General features: G+C 36.2%; 4 protein-coding genes and 1 long non-coding RNA gene across 5 annotated transcripts; 3 read left to right on the top strand and 2 right to left on the bottom strand.

Moving 5' to 3' along the window:
* Positions 1–2,024: 2,024 nt before the first annotated feature.
* LOC126973483 (uncharacterized) lies at positions 2,025–7,333 on the top strand. The gene is made up of 2 exons (XM_050820811.1): positions 2,025–5,164; positions 6,264–7,333. The coding sequence occupies exons 1-2, from the start codon at positions 4,812–4,814 to the stop codon at positions 6,874–6,876; spliced, it is 966 nt and encodes a 321-aa protein (XP_050676768.1). The 5' UTR covers positions 2,025–4,811; the 3' UTR covers positions 6,877–7,333.
* On the bottom strand, positions 5,176–7,761 carry LOC126973482 (uncharacterized). The gene is made up of 2 exons (XM_050820810.1): positions 7,327–7,761; positions 5,176–6,163 (listed from the first exon to the last, which is right to left on the bottom strand). Exons 1-2 carry the CDS (start codon positions 7,457–7,459, stop codon positions 5,235–5,237), a joined length of 1,062 nt encoding a protein of 353 aa, XP_050676767.1. The 5' UTR covers positions 7,460–7,761; the 3' UTR covers positions 5,176–5,234.
* Positions 7,762–9,017: 1,256 nt separating this feature from the next.
* Positions 9,018–20,440, top strand: LOC126973473 (uncharacterized). Its single transcript, XM_050820778.1, has 2 exons — positions 9,018–10,492; positions 17,205–20,440. Exon 2 carries the CDS (start codon positions 17,234–17,236, stop codon positions 18,512–18,514), a length of 1,281 nt encoding a protein of 426 aa, XP_050676735.1. The 5' UTR covers positions 9,018–10,492; positions 17,205–17,233; the 3' UTR covers positions 18,515–20,440.
* LOC126973480 (uncharacterized) lies at positions 11,200–15,353 on the top strand. The gene is made up of 2 exons (XM_050820807.1): positions 11,200–11,797; positions 14,265–15,353. Exons 1-2 carry the CDS (start codon positions 11,375–11,377, stop codon positions 14,940–14,942), a joined length of 1,101 nt encoding a protein of 366 aa, XP_050676764.1. The 5' UTR covers positions 11,200–11,374; the 3' UTR covers positions 14,943–15,353.
* Positions 13,663–15,490, bottom strand: LOC126973491 (uncharacterized). The gene is made up of 3 exons (XR_007731361.1): positions 15,345–15,490; positions 15,092–15,192; positions 13,663–13,929 (listed from the first exon to the last, which is right to left on the bottom strand). It is a non-coding gene; the product is annotated as an uncharacterized LOC126973491 (long non-coding RNA).
* Positions 20,441–21,424: the final 984 nt, after the last annotated feature.

Genomic DNA, 21,424 nt, shown 5'->3' on the forward strand with positions numbered 1-21,424 from the left:
ACCGTATATTAAATATTGGTTAGACTGCAACGAATAAAATAATTATCAACTGCAGTAGAAATATATTCGAATTTAAAAGTTGAGATTTTACCATGGCCTATCTGAATACTGCGCCTTTGACCCGTTTTGTTACTTCAAAATGTTTTCAAGTTCTCGCTACGCAGATAGGCTGTGACGTACAACTGGTTCTGACCTCCCAGCCCCGGGATCATGTGAAGGAAATAAAAAGACTACAGGATTGTAAGTATTTTTAAACCGATAAAAGAAAGGAGAAACTTCGTCTCATCCGGTGAATTTTGTTTATTTGGTACGTAGACTGGATTTATAAATTTTTAATTTGAACGGGAAGGGTAAGATTTTGGCACTGGTGTTTAACTTTAGCGCAAAGTTAGATACGACAATATGTTAACGGCATTTGCGCATGTTACACATTTTAGTATGTCACTAAATAATAAAAATTTGCAAGTATATTAGGAAAGCCATATTTATTTTCTTCCTATAAGCATTCTAGCTCTAGTCGGCAAGACTCCTATGATTCCTCAAGTGTTGGTGTCGGACGGAAGTGGTAACCTTACCATCAGGTGACCCACATGTTCCATTTTCTTCTTCCATAAATATGTTGATAAACTGGGGACAGGGCAGTATATATCGTGTCCAATTTTCGACTACTCTAACCCCGTGGGGTAGGGTGGTTCACGCTTTACCCTAGCTCACTAACCTTAATTTCGAGTAACGTGATCACTAGCCATTCGTAATTTTAACGATGAATTAAAACATCAATATTATTAATATCTAACTTTGTTTATGAAACAAACTGATCTTAGCTAACAGTCCTAGTTTTCTCTTAAACCTTCGGGCCGTCGCGCACTTTTTTACATACTAGAGTCGTCGCAAAGACCCCAAAGTTTGTAAGCCTATTTCGACCATATTATTTGATGTTTGATGAAAAAATATATTTTTATAATGTAATAATTAAAACAAAATTATTAGTTTTTGATGTTTAAAGCACTTATTTTTAAATACTACAAAACAAAAATAAACTTTTGCAGTTGAAACTATTTATTTACAATAGGTAAATCACACAACAAAAAATTAAACCTTCTACCTTTTTAACAAACATAAGAAATGGCACTGAAATCAGGAATTTATTGACTAGAAAATTCAAATAGTTTAACAAAAATAAATTAAATCTTCTCTCTGAAAAAAAAAAAACGCAAATTTGTCATTTCCGACACAGTCGGAACAAACAGATTTGGTATGGGTAATGGTACAAAAGTGACAAATTGCCTTGAATTTTCGATCTGTTCCTCTGGGGTAGTGAACACAACGTTTTCTCATCGGCACGAAGTCATCTTCTGGTGGATACTATTGCAGTGGCATTGCAAGACTTCGGAATTTAAAAATGGAAAAATTTTTGTATTCTCCTGGTAGAGTTTTTACGGCTAGACGAGATTGCAGTTGCGGACGAAATAAATCAAACGCCATGGTCTTCAGGAACACTTTTCTCTCCATTTGGTTCTTGAGTCAATGAGTCTAGAATTATATGCGCATTTACAGCTCTAATATAAAGGAAAGTGAAAAAGACTCTAAGAGGCATGTATTACAAATTCGTGCAACAGAGTAAGAACCATTTAGCTTGTCCACCACATCGACGCCACCGTTTTATTATAGAAACCAATAATTTCAGAAAGTGTCTTCTCATTGGTATCATCTATGACACCATCCTGGTGCATCGTTGAAAGTTATATTTCTTATTTTATTTATTAATCATATTACATATTACTGATATACAAACTAGGTCAACTTAGCATCTAAAAAACCACAAAGGTTACATTAATACTAATAATTACTTATTAATACGTCACTACTTAAGATATAAATTAAATTAACAGTGAAAATGTTTATACGACTTAAAACAAATCATAATAACTTATCGATAATATATATATATAACGCAGGTTCAAATTATCTTAACTGCTATAGCGACTTTATTTTCTTTGGACAGAAATAATGTGTTATTTTGCGTAAATCAAAAGTGTGGATTATTCTTCCATTCCTTTTTGCTTGAACTCGTGCGGAATATCTGGCTTATCCTTTCTTATGCCGACTATGGTCAAATTGTGATCTTTTAGGAGTTCTTGTGCGAAAGGAATGCTGATGAACCAATTGTCCATTGTTACATTACTCCCTGTCCCATCGGGCCTATATCGATAAGTTCTATCATTCATTTCACAAGTGCTTTTGTAGAAGTATCTTGATGGTAGGGACCTTATGGCTGCTTTCCGACGCAAATTTCGAGTTTTTTTTTGTATAAAATGAAACAGTATCTACCAATGAAAAACTTTGAACCCGTATTTTGCTGGCTTATTTGGTATATATTGGCGGAATCTACACGCTCTAAAAGCTAACAACATTTCATCAAGTGTGTGACATATTAATTGGGTTTGTAATATTTGTTGCAATTGTCGACAAACTTTACAAACCCCATGAATTTCCCTTATTAGGGCTAATTTATGGACTTCGTTTCGTTGTTGAGGACTGTGAATGTTATCAAACCGTAACATTTATAGCAATAACTGATATCGCTGCTTAGCCATAATAGTACGAATTATTTCTATACCAGTGCCGTCACTCGCACAAATATCATCAATTGACGTGTGTGATGACTGTGTATGGTTTAAAGAACTTTATTCTCATTAAGAATACAGAATTCACTTACATGAGAAATTTAACTATATTATCAATAGGTATCTTAACCGTACTGCGATTTTATACCAAAGACATAGTGAGTAGAAATGAAATCAAATAACTGCGTAAACATTATGATCAAGACGTGCACTCAAATGATTCATGTAATCCAATTAGTTATTCAACTCTAATCAACGCTTTTAGCTTAGACAGACTGGCCAGCTCATATTCACATCATTTATAACTATTACAGGAACACACGCAATGAATTACACTAATAAAAGCTATCAATTAATGTTTTATAATATGCATTATTTTTGCTAAAATTGAAAAAATGACAGCAAACTTTCACAGATAACATATCGACATAAGATTTTTGACGTTTGGCTATAGAGATGGTACATTTAGAATGAAATATCAAGAATGGAAACTCAACTTTTATTTTGTTTTGGGCTTGGCACCGACTTCAAACCTATTAAAAGGTACCACATACAAATAATAGTAATTTATTTATTAAGGAAACAAACAGATACATCATTATAGTACAAAATTGACTTAAATAAATAAACAAATTACAATATTGGATATATCCTAGAATAGTTTCACCGAGAGCACAAAAAAATACAATTTTACAGACATGACAACAGAATGATAAGTAAACAATAGAATATTTAGGCGAATACACAGTATTATATAAATCAAGACACAGACAGGGATATTGGAAATTACGTTTTCCAACTTTGCCCTAGAGTCATCATCAATATCGTACTTCTCCTTCAGCATGTCGAGAATGTCACTCAGCCCGGCAGTCGACTTCTTTATTATCTTGGATATATGGTTGTTCCTTAGTAAGAACATCATGATCAAGAACTCGAGATCTTTAGCCAGTCCTTCCTGATTAGAGAAGCAGTCCTGATCTCTAGAACTGTTGGTGGGCCTGAATTCATCATTCACCCTTGTCAGGTCGCACACCATCTTCTCCTTTATGCGAGCCATGTCTCTATCTCAACTCTGTCTATTTCGTACCAGCTGCCGCATGATTACACGGGGGTCAAATCTCTGGTATTCCAACACAGTCCTGAGAAGGCTCAAGAATGCAGTGTCCGGATTGACTAATGATTCAAACTCATTCCTGTCAAGAACCTCTCGCACCTCTGAGTCCTCCTGGAAGTACTTCAAGACATCTGACAAAACCCATTGATCACTCATGGTTGGAGTTATGTGCAGCAGCCTTTTTACAGTATTCTTAAACTTCCCTATTTCTACTAGAATTGAGTTAATAATGTTAAGCCCGACAATGTGTGGTGGTAGCTTCTCCTCCTTACCTCGCAGTAAAGACTTAACAGCAACTGTCAATCGACGAAGGTGAAGTGTGTCCTGAAATAGCAAAAAGGGTTAAAACTGATTTCTATGTAGATGATTTGCTAACAGGCTGTGAAACAGTAGAAGAAAGAATAAGAACTTACACAGAAATGAACAAGTTGCTTAAGAAAGGACAATTTGAACTACAGAAATGGGTGACAAACAACGAGGAGTTGGCTTAAGTAGTAGAGGATAGAAAAGGAAATCAGAAAGAGAACATAGATATAAAGATAGATGAAGTAGTGAAGATATTAGGGCTCTCCTGGGACAAGGAATCAGATTCCTTCCATTATTCTGTTCAACACAGACAGGGATATAATAATTCCAAATTAATCAATTAATTTTATCAAATGGTCAAAATGAGTGCCATTCTATTGAATACAAAGTTGCACTCTTTTGGTAATTTCACTTCCTGTCGCTTTTTGATCATGTTATGGTGTATATTTAGAATAATATGTCAAGTTCTGTTTGTAGCTCCTGGACAGTTTCATACCGGTTCTTATAAACTAAATTTACTAACCGCGTATAAGGCTGCCAGTCCACCAGAGCGGAGCGAGGCAGCGGAGCCGAGAAACGGACTAATGCGGAGTGGAGTTGCGTACTGTGACTGTCCACCGGAGCGGAGCGAGGCTGCGGAGCGGAGTGAGGAAGTAATGCGGAGCGGAGTTGCTGTGTTTTTCAATATGCGGAGCTAGGCAGCAAGTACGCGACGAGTGATTTCGAGCTCCCGGCGTGGGGCGATTGGTTTAATTCTACGCGAAATGTCAGTGATAGCAGACATGCCATCGAAAAAGTTGATACATTATTACCTTACATTGCTTGAGGAAGAAGCGTTGGAGTCAGAAGAAGCCGAAATACTTACCATATACCATTTGAACAATTCTATGAGGAAACATAGATTTTGGTTAAGAAATCATATCAAACATCGTTCAGAACACAGTGAATATTTTACTTTTTTCCAAACAGCTGATGAAGAAACTTTCGAAAATTCTTATAGAGTTTCAAGATGTACTTTTTATGAACTTCACTCCCTGATTGAACCATATATTCGGAAACAAGACACAAATTACAGAAATTCAATTAGTAGCCGTGAAAGATTAGCGGTGTGTTTAAAGTAAGTACACATTTTAAATCAAAGTAACTTTTATTTTTGCATACAGTTATAGAAGCCATGTTATATTAATTTAAAAATCGTAATCTGTCTCAAAATTGACCGCATTTTCATTGGGTTCTGTTGGCTCTGCTGCAGATGTTTCAATATCCTGGGTTGTTGGAATTTGTAAAGCGCTAGGATTAATGATACTAGTGTTAATATTATCTGAAGCACTAGGAATATTGACACTAGTGTTGGTATTATCTGAAGCACTAGGAATATTAAGACTAGTGTTGATATTATCTGAAGCACTAGGAATATTGATACTAGTGTTGATATTATCTGAAGCACTAGGAGTATCGATACTAGTGTTGATGTTATCTGATGTAGGTGTTGAGCCTGTAGAATAACCATAATTATTCGGAGAATACCAACTATGTTGAAGATTACTTTCTTCAGCTGACATTACCGCATTAAAGCAGGTTTTTTTAATTTGAAGTTGAAAATAATACGGCAGCTTTTTTGTCGATGCAGCCAAATTTAAAAAAAATAAGTCTATTTCATCGTATTTATCACTGGCTGACATCATGTTTTTAAGTTCTATCCGTTCTCGTTCCAACACTTCGCGGCGTTCTTGATTTTTTTTTAAATAATCTAGAATTTCATCGTTCTTTCTTTTTTTGGATGTTGATGGAAGAGATTCCGAAGCTGTTGGATTCTTAGGATCATCGGCAGAAGGAAGATTATTTGAATTTGATGGCAAAAAATTGCATGATTCCCGTGAACTCTCTTCAATGGTATTTGGCGGATTTGAAGTTTCGCTTACTGAGTGGTCCAGGGGCGTAAAATTTGTTGACCGGTCTCTGTTACTCATGTAAGGCAATAAAAATGACATGGCTTTTTGATATTTCCATTCTTTTCGTTGTTTTCTAGCCTGTCCACTCCTTGTTGCATTTTGTCTTTTTAAGGCATCCCGATGGTTATCTCTCAGTTGTTTCCATCGCGACTTGGCAGTTGTAACTGAAACAATCAACAAACACAAAAATGTATTACATGGTCTATTTATGACAAAAATATTACATCACTTACGCGAAGTACAATTAAATACGTTTTTTTTTAGGTATTTAGCAACCGGCCAGTCATTTACAACGATGGGAGAGAATTTTAGAATTGGATTGAAAAGTGTATCAAGAATTGTTGAGGAGGTTTGTGATGCTTTATGGAATATATTGCAACCTCTTGTCATGTCACAACCAACAGAAAACGACTGGAAAGAAATCGCAAAAGATTTTGATGAACTATGGCAATTTAAAAATTGTATAGGTGCTCTTGATGGCAAGCACGTATATATCAAGGCTCCCTCGAAAACCGGGTCCTCGTTTTTCAACTACAAAAAGAGATTTTCTGTAGTATTGATGTGTTTAGCTGATGCCAAAAGGAAAATCATAATGGCTGATGTGGGATCTATGGGAAGATTTTCTGATGCAGGAATTTTTGATAACAGCATTTTCGGAAAGAGTCTAAAAGAAAAGAGATTGAATTTACCTCAGCCGGTACCATTTTATCAAGGTGGAGCAAAAATGCCGTTCGTATTTATAGGAGACGAAGCTTTTCCATTAATGGAAAATTTTATGAGGCCTTACCCACGTGATGGACTTAACGCAGAAAAAAAATTTTTAATTACCGATTATCAAGAGCACGTCGTATTGTTGAGGCAACTTTCGGTGTATTGACGAGAAAGTGGTACGTGTATCATAAAGATTTTGAATGCAAAATAGAAACAGTTGACAAGGTAATAAAAGCAACATGTGTTTTGCACAATTATTTAATTCAAAGACAACCTAATTATATAAACAATATTGAAAATAACATGGAGCAATCATTATTATCAGTTGGTGATATTATAGAAACACAACATTCTAGTAACGATGGTTATCAAGTTCGTGAAATGTATTGTTCATACTTTAATAATCAGGGGAAGGTACCATGGCAAGATACTCGAATTTTGAAAAGAATCTATAATAGTCAGTGATGTGAGACAGATATAGATAATTTGGCCAGCTGCGGACATTATTTAACTATTTAGGCTATTACATTATATAGGCTATTTTGTTAAATAAAAAAAAAGATATCAATATGTACCTACTAGAAGGTATTATAGAATAAAGATACATATTATTTACCATCCGATATGTTTGTTTCAATGATAATTTGGTCCCACGCAGCATCTTTTGTTTCGTTGCATTTGTAAAATTCTGAAGATGTGTTCCAAATGCACGGAAACTTTTTCACACTTTCAATAAGTTTTTCATCCATTATCTTCGGTCACATACGCACTGGTCGGAATACGGCGGCACACTGCCGGCGCAAAGTGCGCCCGCGCCCGCACTCGCTTCCCCGCTCCGCATCCCCGCACGTTTCCCCGCTCCGTTTCCCCGCTCCGCATCCCCGCACGTTTCCCCGCTCCGTTTCCCCGCTCCGCATACCGGTTTTATATGAAATTTTAAACTAGCTCGCAAGTCCCTGTCCACTTAAGAGGAGCGGAGATTTTGTGCAATCCTATTGGTTAATATTTCTCCGTTTCTCGGCTCCGCTGCCTCGCTCCGCTCTGGTGGACTGGCAGCCTAACAGTCTAAAGGGGTTTGATCTGGGATCTCGGCGACCATCTCATTTGTGGCGATTTAGGAAGGATAAAGTTCATTGATATTGGCACTTGCTCTATGACGGTTGTGTGCCGGAGTAGCGGTACCAAGTAGTTTTGGACCATTCGGAGGTCCTTCATTAGGGTGAGTGTAGTGGGTTCGCGATAACGTCCCGTCTCTTACTGCGGAACCGTGCTCGTAGTGCGCGGCTGGACAGGGCGGAGGGCGTGGAGTGCGCCGGTGGTGATGACGAACTCGGTATCACTGACACTATGTTACTATTGGATGCACAATATGCACTCACAATTTCGACTACGTGCTCATCGGCACTATGGGTCTTATTGCGTGTTGCGTTTAATAATGAGTGGAGCAGTAATTTTTTTTTAAATTCTATTTTTTTTCTGTTTTAGATGATGATACTACAATATTTCCAAATGTGTTTCGTGATAACTTTAGCGCAAGAGTTCACCTAGCTTCAACACCGGAAGGAAGAAGTCTTTATAGCCTTTGATATTTACAATAATATAACTATAATTAAAAAAAAAACTATGCACCTTTTTCTTTCCTGTTATATAATCTTCATCATTAAATTAGATAAATTAACAAACTCTTCATGACGTGCCAATGATCAAGACACTTGGCTATGTCAATAACTAAAGTCGAATTTATATCTTATGAGTTTACCTATGCAGTTCATGGCAAAACTTAATGTCTACTGGGAAAAGAACTGCAAAAAAAAAAGACCCAGCACAACATTAATACAATTTAATTTAAGAGGCTAGAATTACAATTTTTGTCGGTTGCCTATGTTGGACTGAGTAGTTAACTTCCACGCTTGCTTGTCATTTAAAAAGTCATTAATGGTATAGAGTAGCCTTTGATGCATAATTTTTGTTTAATTTGATTTTGAGTTTCCAAAAAATATTAGTAAAAAAAATTCAACTCGTCTCTCTTTTTATCAAGAAATTACTAACACATCTTTGTGGAAAGTTCCTAATCGTTTCAGACTTGTCTAAAGAGTTTTTTCTATTGAAATTTTTGAGAGATCAGTGAGACGATTTGCCCTTTTGTATTACGTAAATATGTATGAATACGCTTTAAGCCCGTCACAGACTTAGCTATAATACAGGGTCGCCACCCTGTATTATAGCTAAGCTATAGCAATAGAACGTGCATATTTAAAATATTCATTAAAAAATAAATACAAAAGGTATAGTTAAAATAAAATTGAGGAATAACTGAAGTTTATTTTTTAAAAAAAACATCGTCTAAATGATGACCCTCTCTACGACGACACTCCTCTAATCGCAAACGGAAGTTATTGAAAACTTTCTTCAGTAATGCTGCCATTTCACCACGGATATTCTCCTTGAGCTGATCTATGTTTTTCGGATTATTGCTGTAGACTTTGTTCTTGAGGTATCCCCACAAAAAAAGTCAGGAGGCGTCACGTCTGGACTACGTGGGGGCCATGGGATATCACCTCTTTTTGAAATCAGTCTGCCAGGGAAAATCTGTTTCACAACCGCCATGGAGTCATTTGATGTGTGACAGGTAGCTCCGTCTTGTTGAAACCAAGTCCTAGAATTCACTATTCTTGAATTTTCAAGCTCTGGAGCCAAAAAACCTTCCAACATCGCAACATAGCATTCGGTATTAACAGTGACGTTTTGCCCCCGCGCATTTTCAAAGAAAAACGGTCCAATTATTCCTCTACCAGAGATTGCTGCCCATACTGTCACTTTAGGACTATGCAGTGGTTTCTGGTGCTTGAGTTTGGGATTCTCCGGTAACGACAATTTTGACAATTTACGAACCCATTGATATGGAAGTGGGCCTCATCTGAGAAAAGGATATTGTCAAAATTGGAAAATCGATTAAGCATTTCATTAGCAAATGCGAGCCTTGCTCCGAAGTCAGACACTTTCAATTCTTGTGTTAACTGCAGCTTGTAAGGATGCAGTTTAAGATCTAAGTTTAAAATTCGTTGCAAACTTCGTCTCGATAAGTGTAAGACAGACGATCTCTTGCGAGTAGACATTTGTGGATCTCCTCTTGATATTAGATGTTCTTGGTCGACCTTTTGCTTGTGGTTTAAACGTTGAACCAGTCTCTTCAAAACGCTGTACCCATATTTTAATTAAATTAGCACTCGGAGCTGCACTAATTTGCCGTAGTCCATATTCAGAACAATATAAACGCCTAGTAACGATGTATGAACGAGAGTTCTCGTAAAATGCGCGCACGCAAAATGCGCGACGCTTCCCGTCGAAGTGACTCATAGTGACTAAGGCCTTGGCCACACTAGACGGAAATTCCGTCGCCGAACTTTCGCGGCGGTCAATCCTGTATTTCAATCAGCTACACTGTATTTCAGTGGCAGATCATCAGTCGGCTGCCTGCGCTTATACGGTGTGGTCGTAATTCGTGATGGATCCGATAGAAGTGATAGCTATTTATGAGGCATTAGAAGAAGAAACCGTAAATATTGGGTTCATCCCCTAAATACTCTTCGACTAGAAATTGGGCAATTTCATACCCTGTTTATGCAACTAAGACTTAATCCAGATAAAGCATTCGAATATTATCGTATGTCCATACAATCATTTGATGTATTGCTGAATTTAACCTAGGACTACATTACCAAGGAAAATACAAAACTTAGAACAGCTGTACCTCCCGAAGAAAGGCTGACCGTTACATTAAGGTAAGATACATTTTAAGTAAATAACGCCCGATTTCTGAATTGAGTATTCCAGCTGAGAACAACTTAAGTATCGTTCTGTCGCATTGAAATCTTAACAACTGAATGAGACACAACGATACTTAAGTCGTTCTCAGCTTGAATACTCAATTCAGAAATCGGGCGTAAGTATATGAAATGAAACAAATGATTGATTAACTACTTAACTTTTTATTGAATAAAATTTCAACTTTAAATTTTTTATTGAATTAAATTGCCGCAACATGTCTTGTATTATCTTAATTGAGTGAACCTTTTCTGAAATAGTTCATCTAATTCCTCCATTGAGTGTGCTGTTTCAGTTTCAGCTGATTCAATTTGACGTACTTGGATTTGGTCTGGTGGAGGAGGTGACTGTATGGTCGAATAGGAGCTTGCACTGTTTGTATTCGAAGTATATCCTTGGTACACCGGCGTTGACGCATATCTTGTAGGTGTATTATATGTTGTAGGTGATTGTTCGTGTGTACTATAGCCAGGATGGTTGTAAGAATACGTTTCATTATGTGACATGTTAAATGAGTTACGATATTTGACTTTATAAATCAAATTCATCACTTCGATTCTGAACTCAAAATTTTGTCTTTCATTTAGGATCTTAATTTGAGGAAGTAAAGAAAGTAAAAATTTCGTATCGGCATCTTTTTCGGCTGCTTTAGGTGATTGTTGCTTTTTATTCATTGCTGTAATTAGCCGCGTACCCACCTAGCGCACAGGCTCGCGCGGCAGCCTCGGTGTCCGGATCGCTAGCGATGGCTCCCGCGGCAGCCTCAGTAGTTTTGTTCAATTTACACGAGGCCGCCACGCGAGGCAGGCTGAGCCATCATAAGTCCGCGAGTATTCGTAATGGACAGTCGTGTATTTTCAGCTGCAGCTATTTTCCTAGCTGCTTATTGTTTAAAGAAACGAAAACAGTCACGTATCAAGAAAAAACCTAGACGCTTCTGGATTAGAAAAATGTATGAGCGTCGCCACCAATATGGAAATAGATTACTTGGAGATTTAGTATATGATCAGACTGTACATAATTTTACACAAGAGTTCGAAAATTTGTGCTCATTGTTGTCTGATAAAATAAAAAAGTGCGATACAAAATATAGAGAAGCAATCACTGTGAATGAACGAGTTTTAATAACTTTAAGATTTTTAGCAACCGGAGATTCTTATAGCAGCTTGCAATATTTATTTCGAGTAACGAAGCAGAGTATCTCCAGAATAGTTCCAGAAGTTTGTGACGCTATTATTGAAGCCTTAAGTGATTATGTAAAGGTAAATAAAAATAATTTGACAAATTTAAAAATCTATTGTTTATTTTAACTACAATTCAGTGATAGTTTCGAATCCATCATTGGCATTAGGTGATGGTGTAATGGCATGAGAAGACGTAGCGGTATGTGATGCTGATGATGAAGTGCCAGATGAGTCCATTGTAGGGGAATTACTGTACTGCTGTGTATAGTATCCTGTATTAATTTGTTGTTGTGTGTATTTCCCTATATCGGCTTCAAAAATTATATTATTGATAGCGTTCTTAACATACGCTAATGTGTGCGGATCATATTTCCTTAGCTCGTTGGCTATGTATCTTCCAAATGAAGAGTATGGATCGATGATGTCGGTCGAAGACTTTTGCAAGCATTTAAGGGCTTCTGAGAGCATGATATCTGCCGGATCTTCCTGTGGCTGCGTTTTCTTAGGATTATGTCGTTTTTTTTCACGAGCAGGTTCTGATGGTGAAGGCATGATAGTTTCCGAGGCTAGGTCTTGTTGTTGTTGTGGTGGCGCTTCCTCGATGCTAGCCTCCGGCAATTGGGTTTTTGAAAAAAAATTTTTTTTGTGATAAATGGAAAGATTAAATATTAGTTTTATAACAAAACAATTTTTTTTTCGCAATAATTCAAAAGTTATTTCAAAATAAAAAAAAATTTTTGAATCCAGTACCGAAGACACGCCGACAACTCCCGAACAAACCCGAGCGCGTGTGACGTCATAATGTTAGTTTTCACTCATTGCAGTTGATAGAAAAATAATAAATACAGTGTTTTGATCTATTTAATTTTGTTGTCATTATTAAATATTTAAATTTATATTAAAAATGTCGAACCTCAAAAGTTATCGTTCTTGTTTTGTACCATTATGTAAGAATACTACAAAGGCAACTCCTGATCAAATGGCAAATCAATATTTTGATTAAAATCCAAAATTAATCGATGTAACGATAAATTGTAAGATTTTTTGGATTCTAAATCAAAATTTAATTGCCCAATTTGAGAATTTATTTGTTGATTTTTGGCAAATTCGACAACTTCTTGTAAAAATGTACTATTATCCGGAAAATTTTCAACAGGAGTAGTAGAGGTTTTTTTTGTCAGTTTTTCTGCTTCAATATATTTTATAACTGTACCAATGCCTGATAATCGAGATTTTTTCCAATAGCAAGCGACTTCTGTTGGTGTCTGATCTTCACTTCTACGATGGGTCCACACAAGTAATGCTAATGCATGTTTGCAACCACCTGTAGACACCATATAAAAGATTATTATTGCTTACAACATCAAAAAACTTAAATTTAATAGGAGTATAAATTACCTGCTGAAGCTGCACAGTCATGGCATTGAACATCCTGAATTTTTTTTGACTTTTCATTAATAGTTAAAGTAACTGAATAAGCTTTACTCCGAACTCGGTGTTCTGGACATACCCGTCCTTTCACAATACAAATATTATTTTTACGACTTAGTTGAACATAACCTATAGCTTTGTCGCCGTAACTCTCACGCGATGCTCTGCAATTTATGAAATAAATAATTATATTTAATGTAATGGAGAATAAATAATTAAATATTTTCATTTATTATATTATTTTTTAACAAACTTACATTGATGCCTTGGCACCTCGAACTTCAGCAGAATGAAACCGAACGTCATTTTTTAAAAAATCGGTGATCATAAATATATCAACATCAGGAATATTATCAGACTTTGCCTTAATAAATCCTTTATCACACATAGCTAATCGAAACCAACTAACAACTCGTATTTTAGCAATAAATTTTTAATATTATTGTCTAGACATGTGTAATAGCCGTAAACGCTGTACTGTTATTAAATAGCTATAACATTATGACGTCACAACTATGGTGACCAATCATGGCGCGTTTATAGTCACGTGATTTTTATTTAAATTTCATCAATTTTTAATTGTTTATAATTAATTGAAAAAAAATTTTTTTGAAGTTTTTTGCATTAAATATCAATATTATTAATAATAAAGTTTTAAAATACATAAAAAAAATCAATAATTTTTTTTTTCAAAAACCCAATTGCGACTTGGTCGGAGCGTTTTCAGCCTCTGTGTGTCTCTCTACGTCAGAAGTTTGTGAAGATTCCGGTATTGTCTCCTGAAAACATAATTTTAATTAATAGATAAATTTGTGGTGTAGTGTGAATGTGTATATAATGTAGCAGGACCCTACGTTTAATCCGATTGGAAGCAAAAGTTTAACGTCCATAGTATTTAATACCTTCAAGTACCTTAGTAGCGATATCTTAAATATTTTTCTAGCAGGATTCTCCATTGCTTGAACGTCTTCGGACTACCACTAAAAGGGGCCAAATATGGAGTGGTGTATAGTACCTAATACAACCACTCATAGGGGCCAAATACGTTTAGTCTGAATACTTTCAAACAGCGGAGGGTCCTGTCATGCTGAGTACTCTATAATTTTTTTTACAGATCCCATCTACAGAAGAAGAGTGGCTTGCTATATCAAAAGAATTTGAAAATAAATGGAATTTTCCCCACGCTATTGGAGCGATGGATGGAAAACATGTTATGTTGCAGGCACCGATTAACAGTGGCACTGATTATGATAATTACAAGCAATTTCCAAGCATCGTGCTTTTTGGATTAGTTGATGCTAGCTACAATTTTTTGTGTGTAAATGTTGGTAGCAAAGGGCGAATCTCTGATGGTGGTGTTTTTAAAAGCACAACGTTGTATAAAAAGCTAGAAAAGAAAGAATTGAACGTGCCTAAAAAGAAGATATTGGAAATACCATATGTAACAGAAGTTCCTTATTTTATTTTATCCGATAAAGCCTTTGCACTCAATGAATATACCATGAAACCATTTGAGGGCAACCCAGAAAATGGTTCTAAAGAAAGAATATTTAATTATCGCCTTAGCCGAGCTCGACGTGTCGTTGAGAATGCATTTGGTATATTAAGTGCCATATTTCGCGTTTTTAGAAAACCTATCTTACTAGAGCCAAATAAAGCAACAAAGGTTGTCTTAGCAGCTGTATATTTGTACAACTACATCCGAAAAAATACTTCAACTAATCTTATTTCACCGGAATTGTTTGACAGAGAACTTGATGGCGCACTGATTCCTGGCCAATGGAGAAATTAAATAAATGAAGTTACATTCGCACCAAGTGCAGCGTTTCCAAGGCGTAGTTCTAATAACGCAAAAGAAATATGGTTGCACTTGGCAGAACATTTTATAACTAATGGTTCTATACCATTTCAAAATCATTATGCATAGTTAAAAATAATTACATTCGGCATCGTTTCCCGAGTGTCACCAGTTTCATTTTTATCCTTAAGAAAATGGAAATAAGGATATCCAAACCACTTCGAATTATAAACATCTGCAGCGCCTGAAACAGAACAAAAAATAAAATTTATATTTCCATAATTTAAAATATTTTAATTGTATAAATAAATTTTCTTCAATTTAATTAGTATATATTAAGTAATTATTTTATCAAATAATTTGTAAGTTCATATTTTTAAGTATAAAAATGCATACCTGAACCTGTTATGCGACTTTTTTTCTCCCTGCTTTTCTCTCGACGATAAGAACCACACAAGGACACCATTTTGTTTTTCACTTCCTTGACAGGCATATTAATTTGAGCAGATATTTGCCGCCAACTATCTTCCCGCTGATTTTTGTTTAAATATTTTGGATCTTTGGGGTCCCAAAGCGCATTGTACGTGCTGTACAGTTGTATTAAGCGAATGGACTCCTCCTGACTGCCCATGATATCAAAATTACAAAATACAAACACGGCAAGAGACAAAACTTGAAGTAGCTTCGCGCGCGAGCCAAAACATAACCGTCCCCACCTAACGCACAGCGCTCACTGAGGCACCTTTGAGCGCGTCAAGTTTACCGACAACAGATGGCTCGGGGCCGAGCCGTGCTCGGTCGAGCAAACGCGCGCCCGAGGCAGGCCGAGGCACGTCCACACCAGCCGAGGCATTTTGCTCTCGAGGCTGCCGCGCGAGCCTGTGCGCTAGGTGGGTACGCGGCTAATGACGAACAAATGTAACACGTGTGGCAAATTCTTCGCCATCGCAGATGGCGCTAGGTGTAATAAATGTAATTTAACATTTCACAAACAATGCTATAAATTAAGCCCCGATGCAAAAATGAATAAGCAGTGGATGTGCAAGACGTGTAAGCCTAAGCCTTGCAGACCGATAGACGTTGACCGCGACCGACATGATGATGACGACGTCTACTTGGATACAGAACAACGGGATTCATCCTCGCTAGTCCGGGAAATAAGGCTTCTACGTACCGAAATATCGAGTTTCAGACAAGATATGACTCGACTGTCGTCAATAGTCAGCGAATTCGGTTCGAGACTCGAAAGTATCGAGGAGCGTGTAACTCAACTAGAGGAGAATTCCCCCGCAATACAGTTGCAAGAGTACATTGTACAGAACGAAGAGCTTACAAGTACCATTAACGAACTCAAGAAAAAAATAAACAATTCAAAGCAAGAAAAATTATTAAACGACGTCGAGATAACAGGCATACCGGAGAGCAATAATGAAAATGTTACGCATATTGTTATCACCCTGGCGCAGAAAGTTGGCTTGACTATATCCGACTGCGATATTGCTAACGCGATGCGGCGCGGCCCTCGGCGCCCGGCGGAGGAGGGGGGCACTGCGCGATCTCGTCCGATTGTGGTCAACCTCACTCGCCGTCACATACGAGACGAGCTGCTTCGTGTTGCGCGAGTGCGGAGGGGTGCTGACACGTCCGGGACCGCAATAGTAGGCCAAACGCGACGGTTTTATATCAATGAACACAACCTACGAAAACCGCAAGCTATTCCATCTTGCGCGTGAGCAGTTAGGTCGAAGTAAAAAATAAATCGTTTTTAAAAAGTTTTTTGTTTAGTTATATATACAAACGAAATTTTTTGTATTGTAATTTTGTCAAAATCTGTTTTGTTATTGTATTTAATTGGTTTTGGTTTGCTTATTTTATTTATTTTTTCTATCGGTTAAAATGTACCGATTGCTTACAATACTTTTATTTTTATTGGAATCAAACCGTGTAGCAATAGGAAGGATTCTTTTAAATGTTGTAAAATCACAAAAGTATGTTATTTTACCTGTATACACAACTGCACATACATATATATATACATAAAATACAGCACTTATTTATTGAAAAGTATATACAATGATTTATTATGTTATGTATTACTATTTACTAACAAAAGCCATATCAAAACTATTTTGAGCACCATTTTTTACGATTATTATTATTCAATATGTTTATTATTATATTATGTTATTCTTATATTCTTCTTAATATTAACAATGCCTTATAAAAATAAATAAAAAATTGGATTCCTCAACCCAGGCTCACTCGGCACTAAACATGACGAGTTTATGGTGGCTATGCGGCGCCACAACGTTGATTTGATGGCTCTCAACGAGACCTGGTTGCGGGCGGGGCAAGACGCTCGCGCCCCTGAACTCGCGGACTACAGGCTGAGACACACGCCGCGCCCAACCAGTGTCCGCTCGCGCGGAGGTGGCGTTGGATATTACATTAGGAAAGGTCTGACAGCGCGGGTCTTGCAACACCCTGTTACGTCTATGGTAGAATGTATGCAAGGTAAAACGTTGGTTGTAGGCACGGCATACCGACCGCCGTGGTTGGATCCGGATTTATTTTTTAGTGCTCTAACGGAAACCATAGGATCATTTGTGTGGACAGATTACCTAATCTTAATAGGAGATTTTAACATAAATGTTCTAGACCACAAGCACCCTAACTGTAGAAACTTTGAATTGTTTCTCAAAACTTCCAACCTGTCACAGCACGTTTCTCAACCCACGCATTTTACTGCTCAGTCGGAGACCCTTATTGATTGTGTTTGTACTAACGTTTCTATAACAAACTTAACAATAGACTATATTGAGTCACTCAGTAGTCATGCTTTTATAACTTGTAGTCTGAACATACGGAAAGATAAAATACAACCCAAGTGTATTACATACAGACCCTTAAGAAATATTGACATTAAATCATTTAACCAATCATTAGACAACATACACTGGACCAATTTATTACTATTAAATAATATACACGACATCGTCTCTCATTTGACCTTTTATATTAAATCATTATTTGACTTTCATGCACCTAAAAAAACAACAAAAATAAAAAACAACCGATATCCATGGATCACTTATAATATGGAAATGATTATGAAGTGTCGCGATGAAGCCCATATCTTGGCAAAAAAATCTAAACTTGACGTAAATGTTGAGAGATACAAGCATTTAAAAAAATACGTAACACAAGCTTTAGAAAGAGAAAAACAAGCGTACTTCAGTACATACGTAAACGCAAATTCTCGCAAACCTAAAAAAATGTGGAAACATATAAAGGACCAGGTAAGATTAAAACCTAAACATGACACTACTACCCTCTCACCTCAACAATCCCGAAGACATAACATTCCAGGTACTAACAAAATAACGCTTCCAACCCGAACATATTTTGAGTCACACCGTCATGGCACAGCGTTCTTTAAATTTGAACACGTGGATGAAAACATGGTTTTAACAGCAATCAAAGAAATAAAATCACAGGCTGTTGGATTGGATGATGTGTCTCTTGATATGTTACTCCTTACCTTGTCACATACACGCCCATATTAACACATATTATTAACACCTCGTTTCAGTCTAGCACCTTTCCAGATCTCTGGCGCCACGCACTAGTGCGACCTTTACCTAAAAAAGATATCCCTGAACTGTACACAGATCTTCGCCCAATTAGCATACTTCCTTGCGCATCGAAAATTATTGAAAAAATTGTACACAAACAATTAATGCGTTTTTTGGAAGCTAATAATATATTACCGGACCACCAATCAGGATTCAGGAAAAAAAGAGGTACTACCACTGCTTTACTGGATGTAGTTGACAATATCTTGGAGGCTCAGGAGGAAGGTAAAGCCACTATGCTAGTACTGCTTGATTATTCCCGGGCATTCGATACTGTTAATACATCATTATTAATTTCCAAGTTAATGTACTACGGATTGAGCCCGGAGGCTGTACAATGGTTCAGTTGCTATCTAAATAACAGAACCCAAACAGTTGCAGTCAAAGATTATAACGGCAGTTATCAACTATCTAGCTGTGCTCCTATCAACAGAGGAATTCCCCAGGGATCAATTTTAGGACCACTTCTCTTTAATTTATATAGTGCAGATATAATCTACAACATAAAAAATACAAAGTATCATATGTTCGCTGACGATATTCAATTGTATATCTCATTTAATCCCAAGGATACGTTACATGCCACAAATTTGTTAAATTCCGATCTTAATGAAATTTGCAGTTGGTCAGACCGTAACTCATTAATTTTAAATCCCTCAAAAACAAAATTTATAATCCTTGGCACCCCTATGTCAGTGAAAACGACTGAGCAGTACAATCCGAAGGTCATGATTAACAACACAGAGATTGAGCGGGTCCACGGGGCGCGTAACTTAGGTTTAATAATTGACGAAAACATGCGCTTCGAAAAATATATAAGCCGAGTGTTATCGAATTGTTTTTATAGACTGAAAGTTATCTACAAAATTCAAAAATATCTAAGTACAGAACTTCGAGTCACATTATGTGACGCGCTTGTACTATCAAAGCTTAATTACTGTGACGTGGTGTATGGTCCAAGGTTTCTGTACAAAACAAAATGTTCCATCCAACGATTACAAAATGCATGCGCCCGATTCTGCTGGAATATTCCGCCCAGGCAACACATAACTCCATACTTAAAACACGCCAATATACTTAACATGGAAGGTCGGAGGTGTCTGCATTTAGCAACGTTGCTTTTCGGTATCATACACACTAAAGTACCCCTTTACTTGTATAATAAACTTGAATGGCTAGGGCAACGCAGTGCTAATAATATAAAGACCAGATCTGCCTCGCAGATATTAGCGGTGCCCCGGCATCATTCAACAGCGTTCAGGGGTAGTTTCCGATACAGTGCTACTAAGTGCTGGAATAATTTACCGCCACCTTTAAGACTATTAAAAATGTCCAAAATTTTAGATTGAAATATAAAAAAACTATTTTAGAATCATTATATAATAATTATCCTTGATGTGCAATGTATCTTATAAATTAACACAATTCTGTATTTTTATCATTATTTAATGTTCACCAATATATTTATATCTCATTTATAGTACCTAATGCCACCTTTATTATATTATATACAGTTACGTATAGTTTATAGTACGATTTAATATTTATTATTATTACAATTATTTACTTATTTTTATTTTATTACACTACTTACTTTGATATCTACGCAAATTAATTTGCAATAGGAAGACTAAAGGAACTTTCTACTTCAAATGTCATGAGGGGCTGCTGAAAACCAGTGTTGTGTTGGTGTCTTCTGCACTGACACAACAATATACTGAGTCAGCTCCTTTTAGCAGGGAATCACGCTCACACTGTTATTTTTATTTATTTATTATTATTTTTTTATAATATTTGTTACGTTATTTAATTTAGTATTTTAATATTTTAATTCATATTGTAATTTATTGTGTTTTGTGTGAGTGTTTTTTTTGCTAATAAAGTGTGTTTCTATTTCTATATAGTGAATTAAGTTTTTGTATATGCTTGTTTTGGATATCAGATAGATTTCTTGCATATGTCATGATACAAACAATAAACCTACAACCTTTACTTGTATGAAGGTCCATCAAAGTATTGTTTAAATAAATGATCTCTTTTTTTGTGACAGAAATGCTATCACCGTATAGTATAATAACTAGATTTTTCGTCCAAATTTATTGTTTTTATATTTTGTATTAAGTGGTATAACCTAGCACCAGGCAATCATGTGTTAATTGTAGGTTGTTTTAAATAGACATTTATTATCTCGGTAAAATTTTTACCTAGCCCATCAGAGAAAATATAAGTCTTGGGAGAGCAATTAATTGGGTTACCTACAATATTTAAAACCTGATCCTCGCAGGCTGGTGACAATATTTTTGTGCACTCAGTACACAGTTTATTATTGGATAAAGCCTGTACTTGGCTAAGATTATCTCTGCTCATTTTTAAAATCTTATCATATTTGACTATATATATAAATTACGTGGCACGTTGTTTATCCGCGATGGACTCCTAAACTATTGAACAGATTTAAATGGGGATTAATGGAGCTTCATGGAGTGCAGTTACGTCCAACTTGAGAGATAGGATAGTTTAGATTTGAGACCCATAATTATTTTTATTTTCAATATTTGTTTTGTATGGACATATTTTCTGTGAGAAAATTTATTGACGCACGGTTTGACAGTTCTGCTGTGAAACAATTTCATAATAACAACAGGGAGCATTTTTTACGAAATAAATCTTGATGTTTTGAAATATTATTGGCAAATTCCTATAAAATATTTTTTTTTTATTATCTACAGAACAACATCTGTCGGGTCATCTAGTTTAACTATATATTCATGAGTTCTCTCTTATACTTAAGGGTGGTTTGTGTTAGTTTATATTGGAGGTCATCAATTTGGGCTTTAAGCT

The sequence above is a fragment of the Leptidea sinapis genome, chromosome 29 (assembly GCF_905404315.1).
Source record: "Leptidea sinapis chromosome 29, ilLepSina1.1, whole genome shotgun sequence".
Classification (NCBI taxonomy): domain Eukaryota; kingdom Metazoa; phylum Arthropoda; class Insecta; order Lepidoptera; family Pieridae; genus Leptidea; species Leptidea sinapis.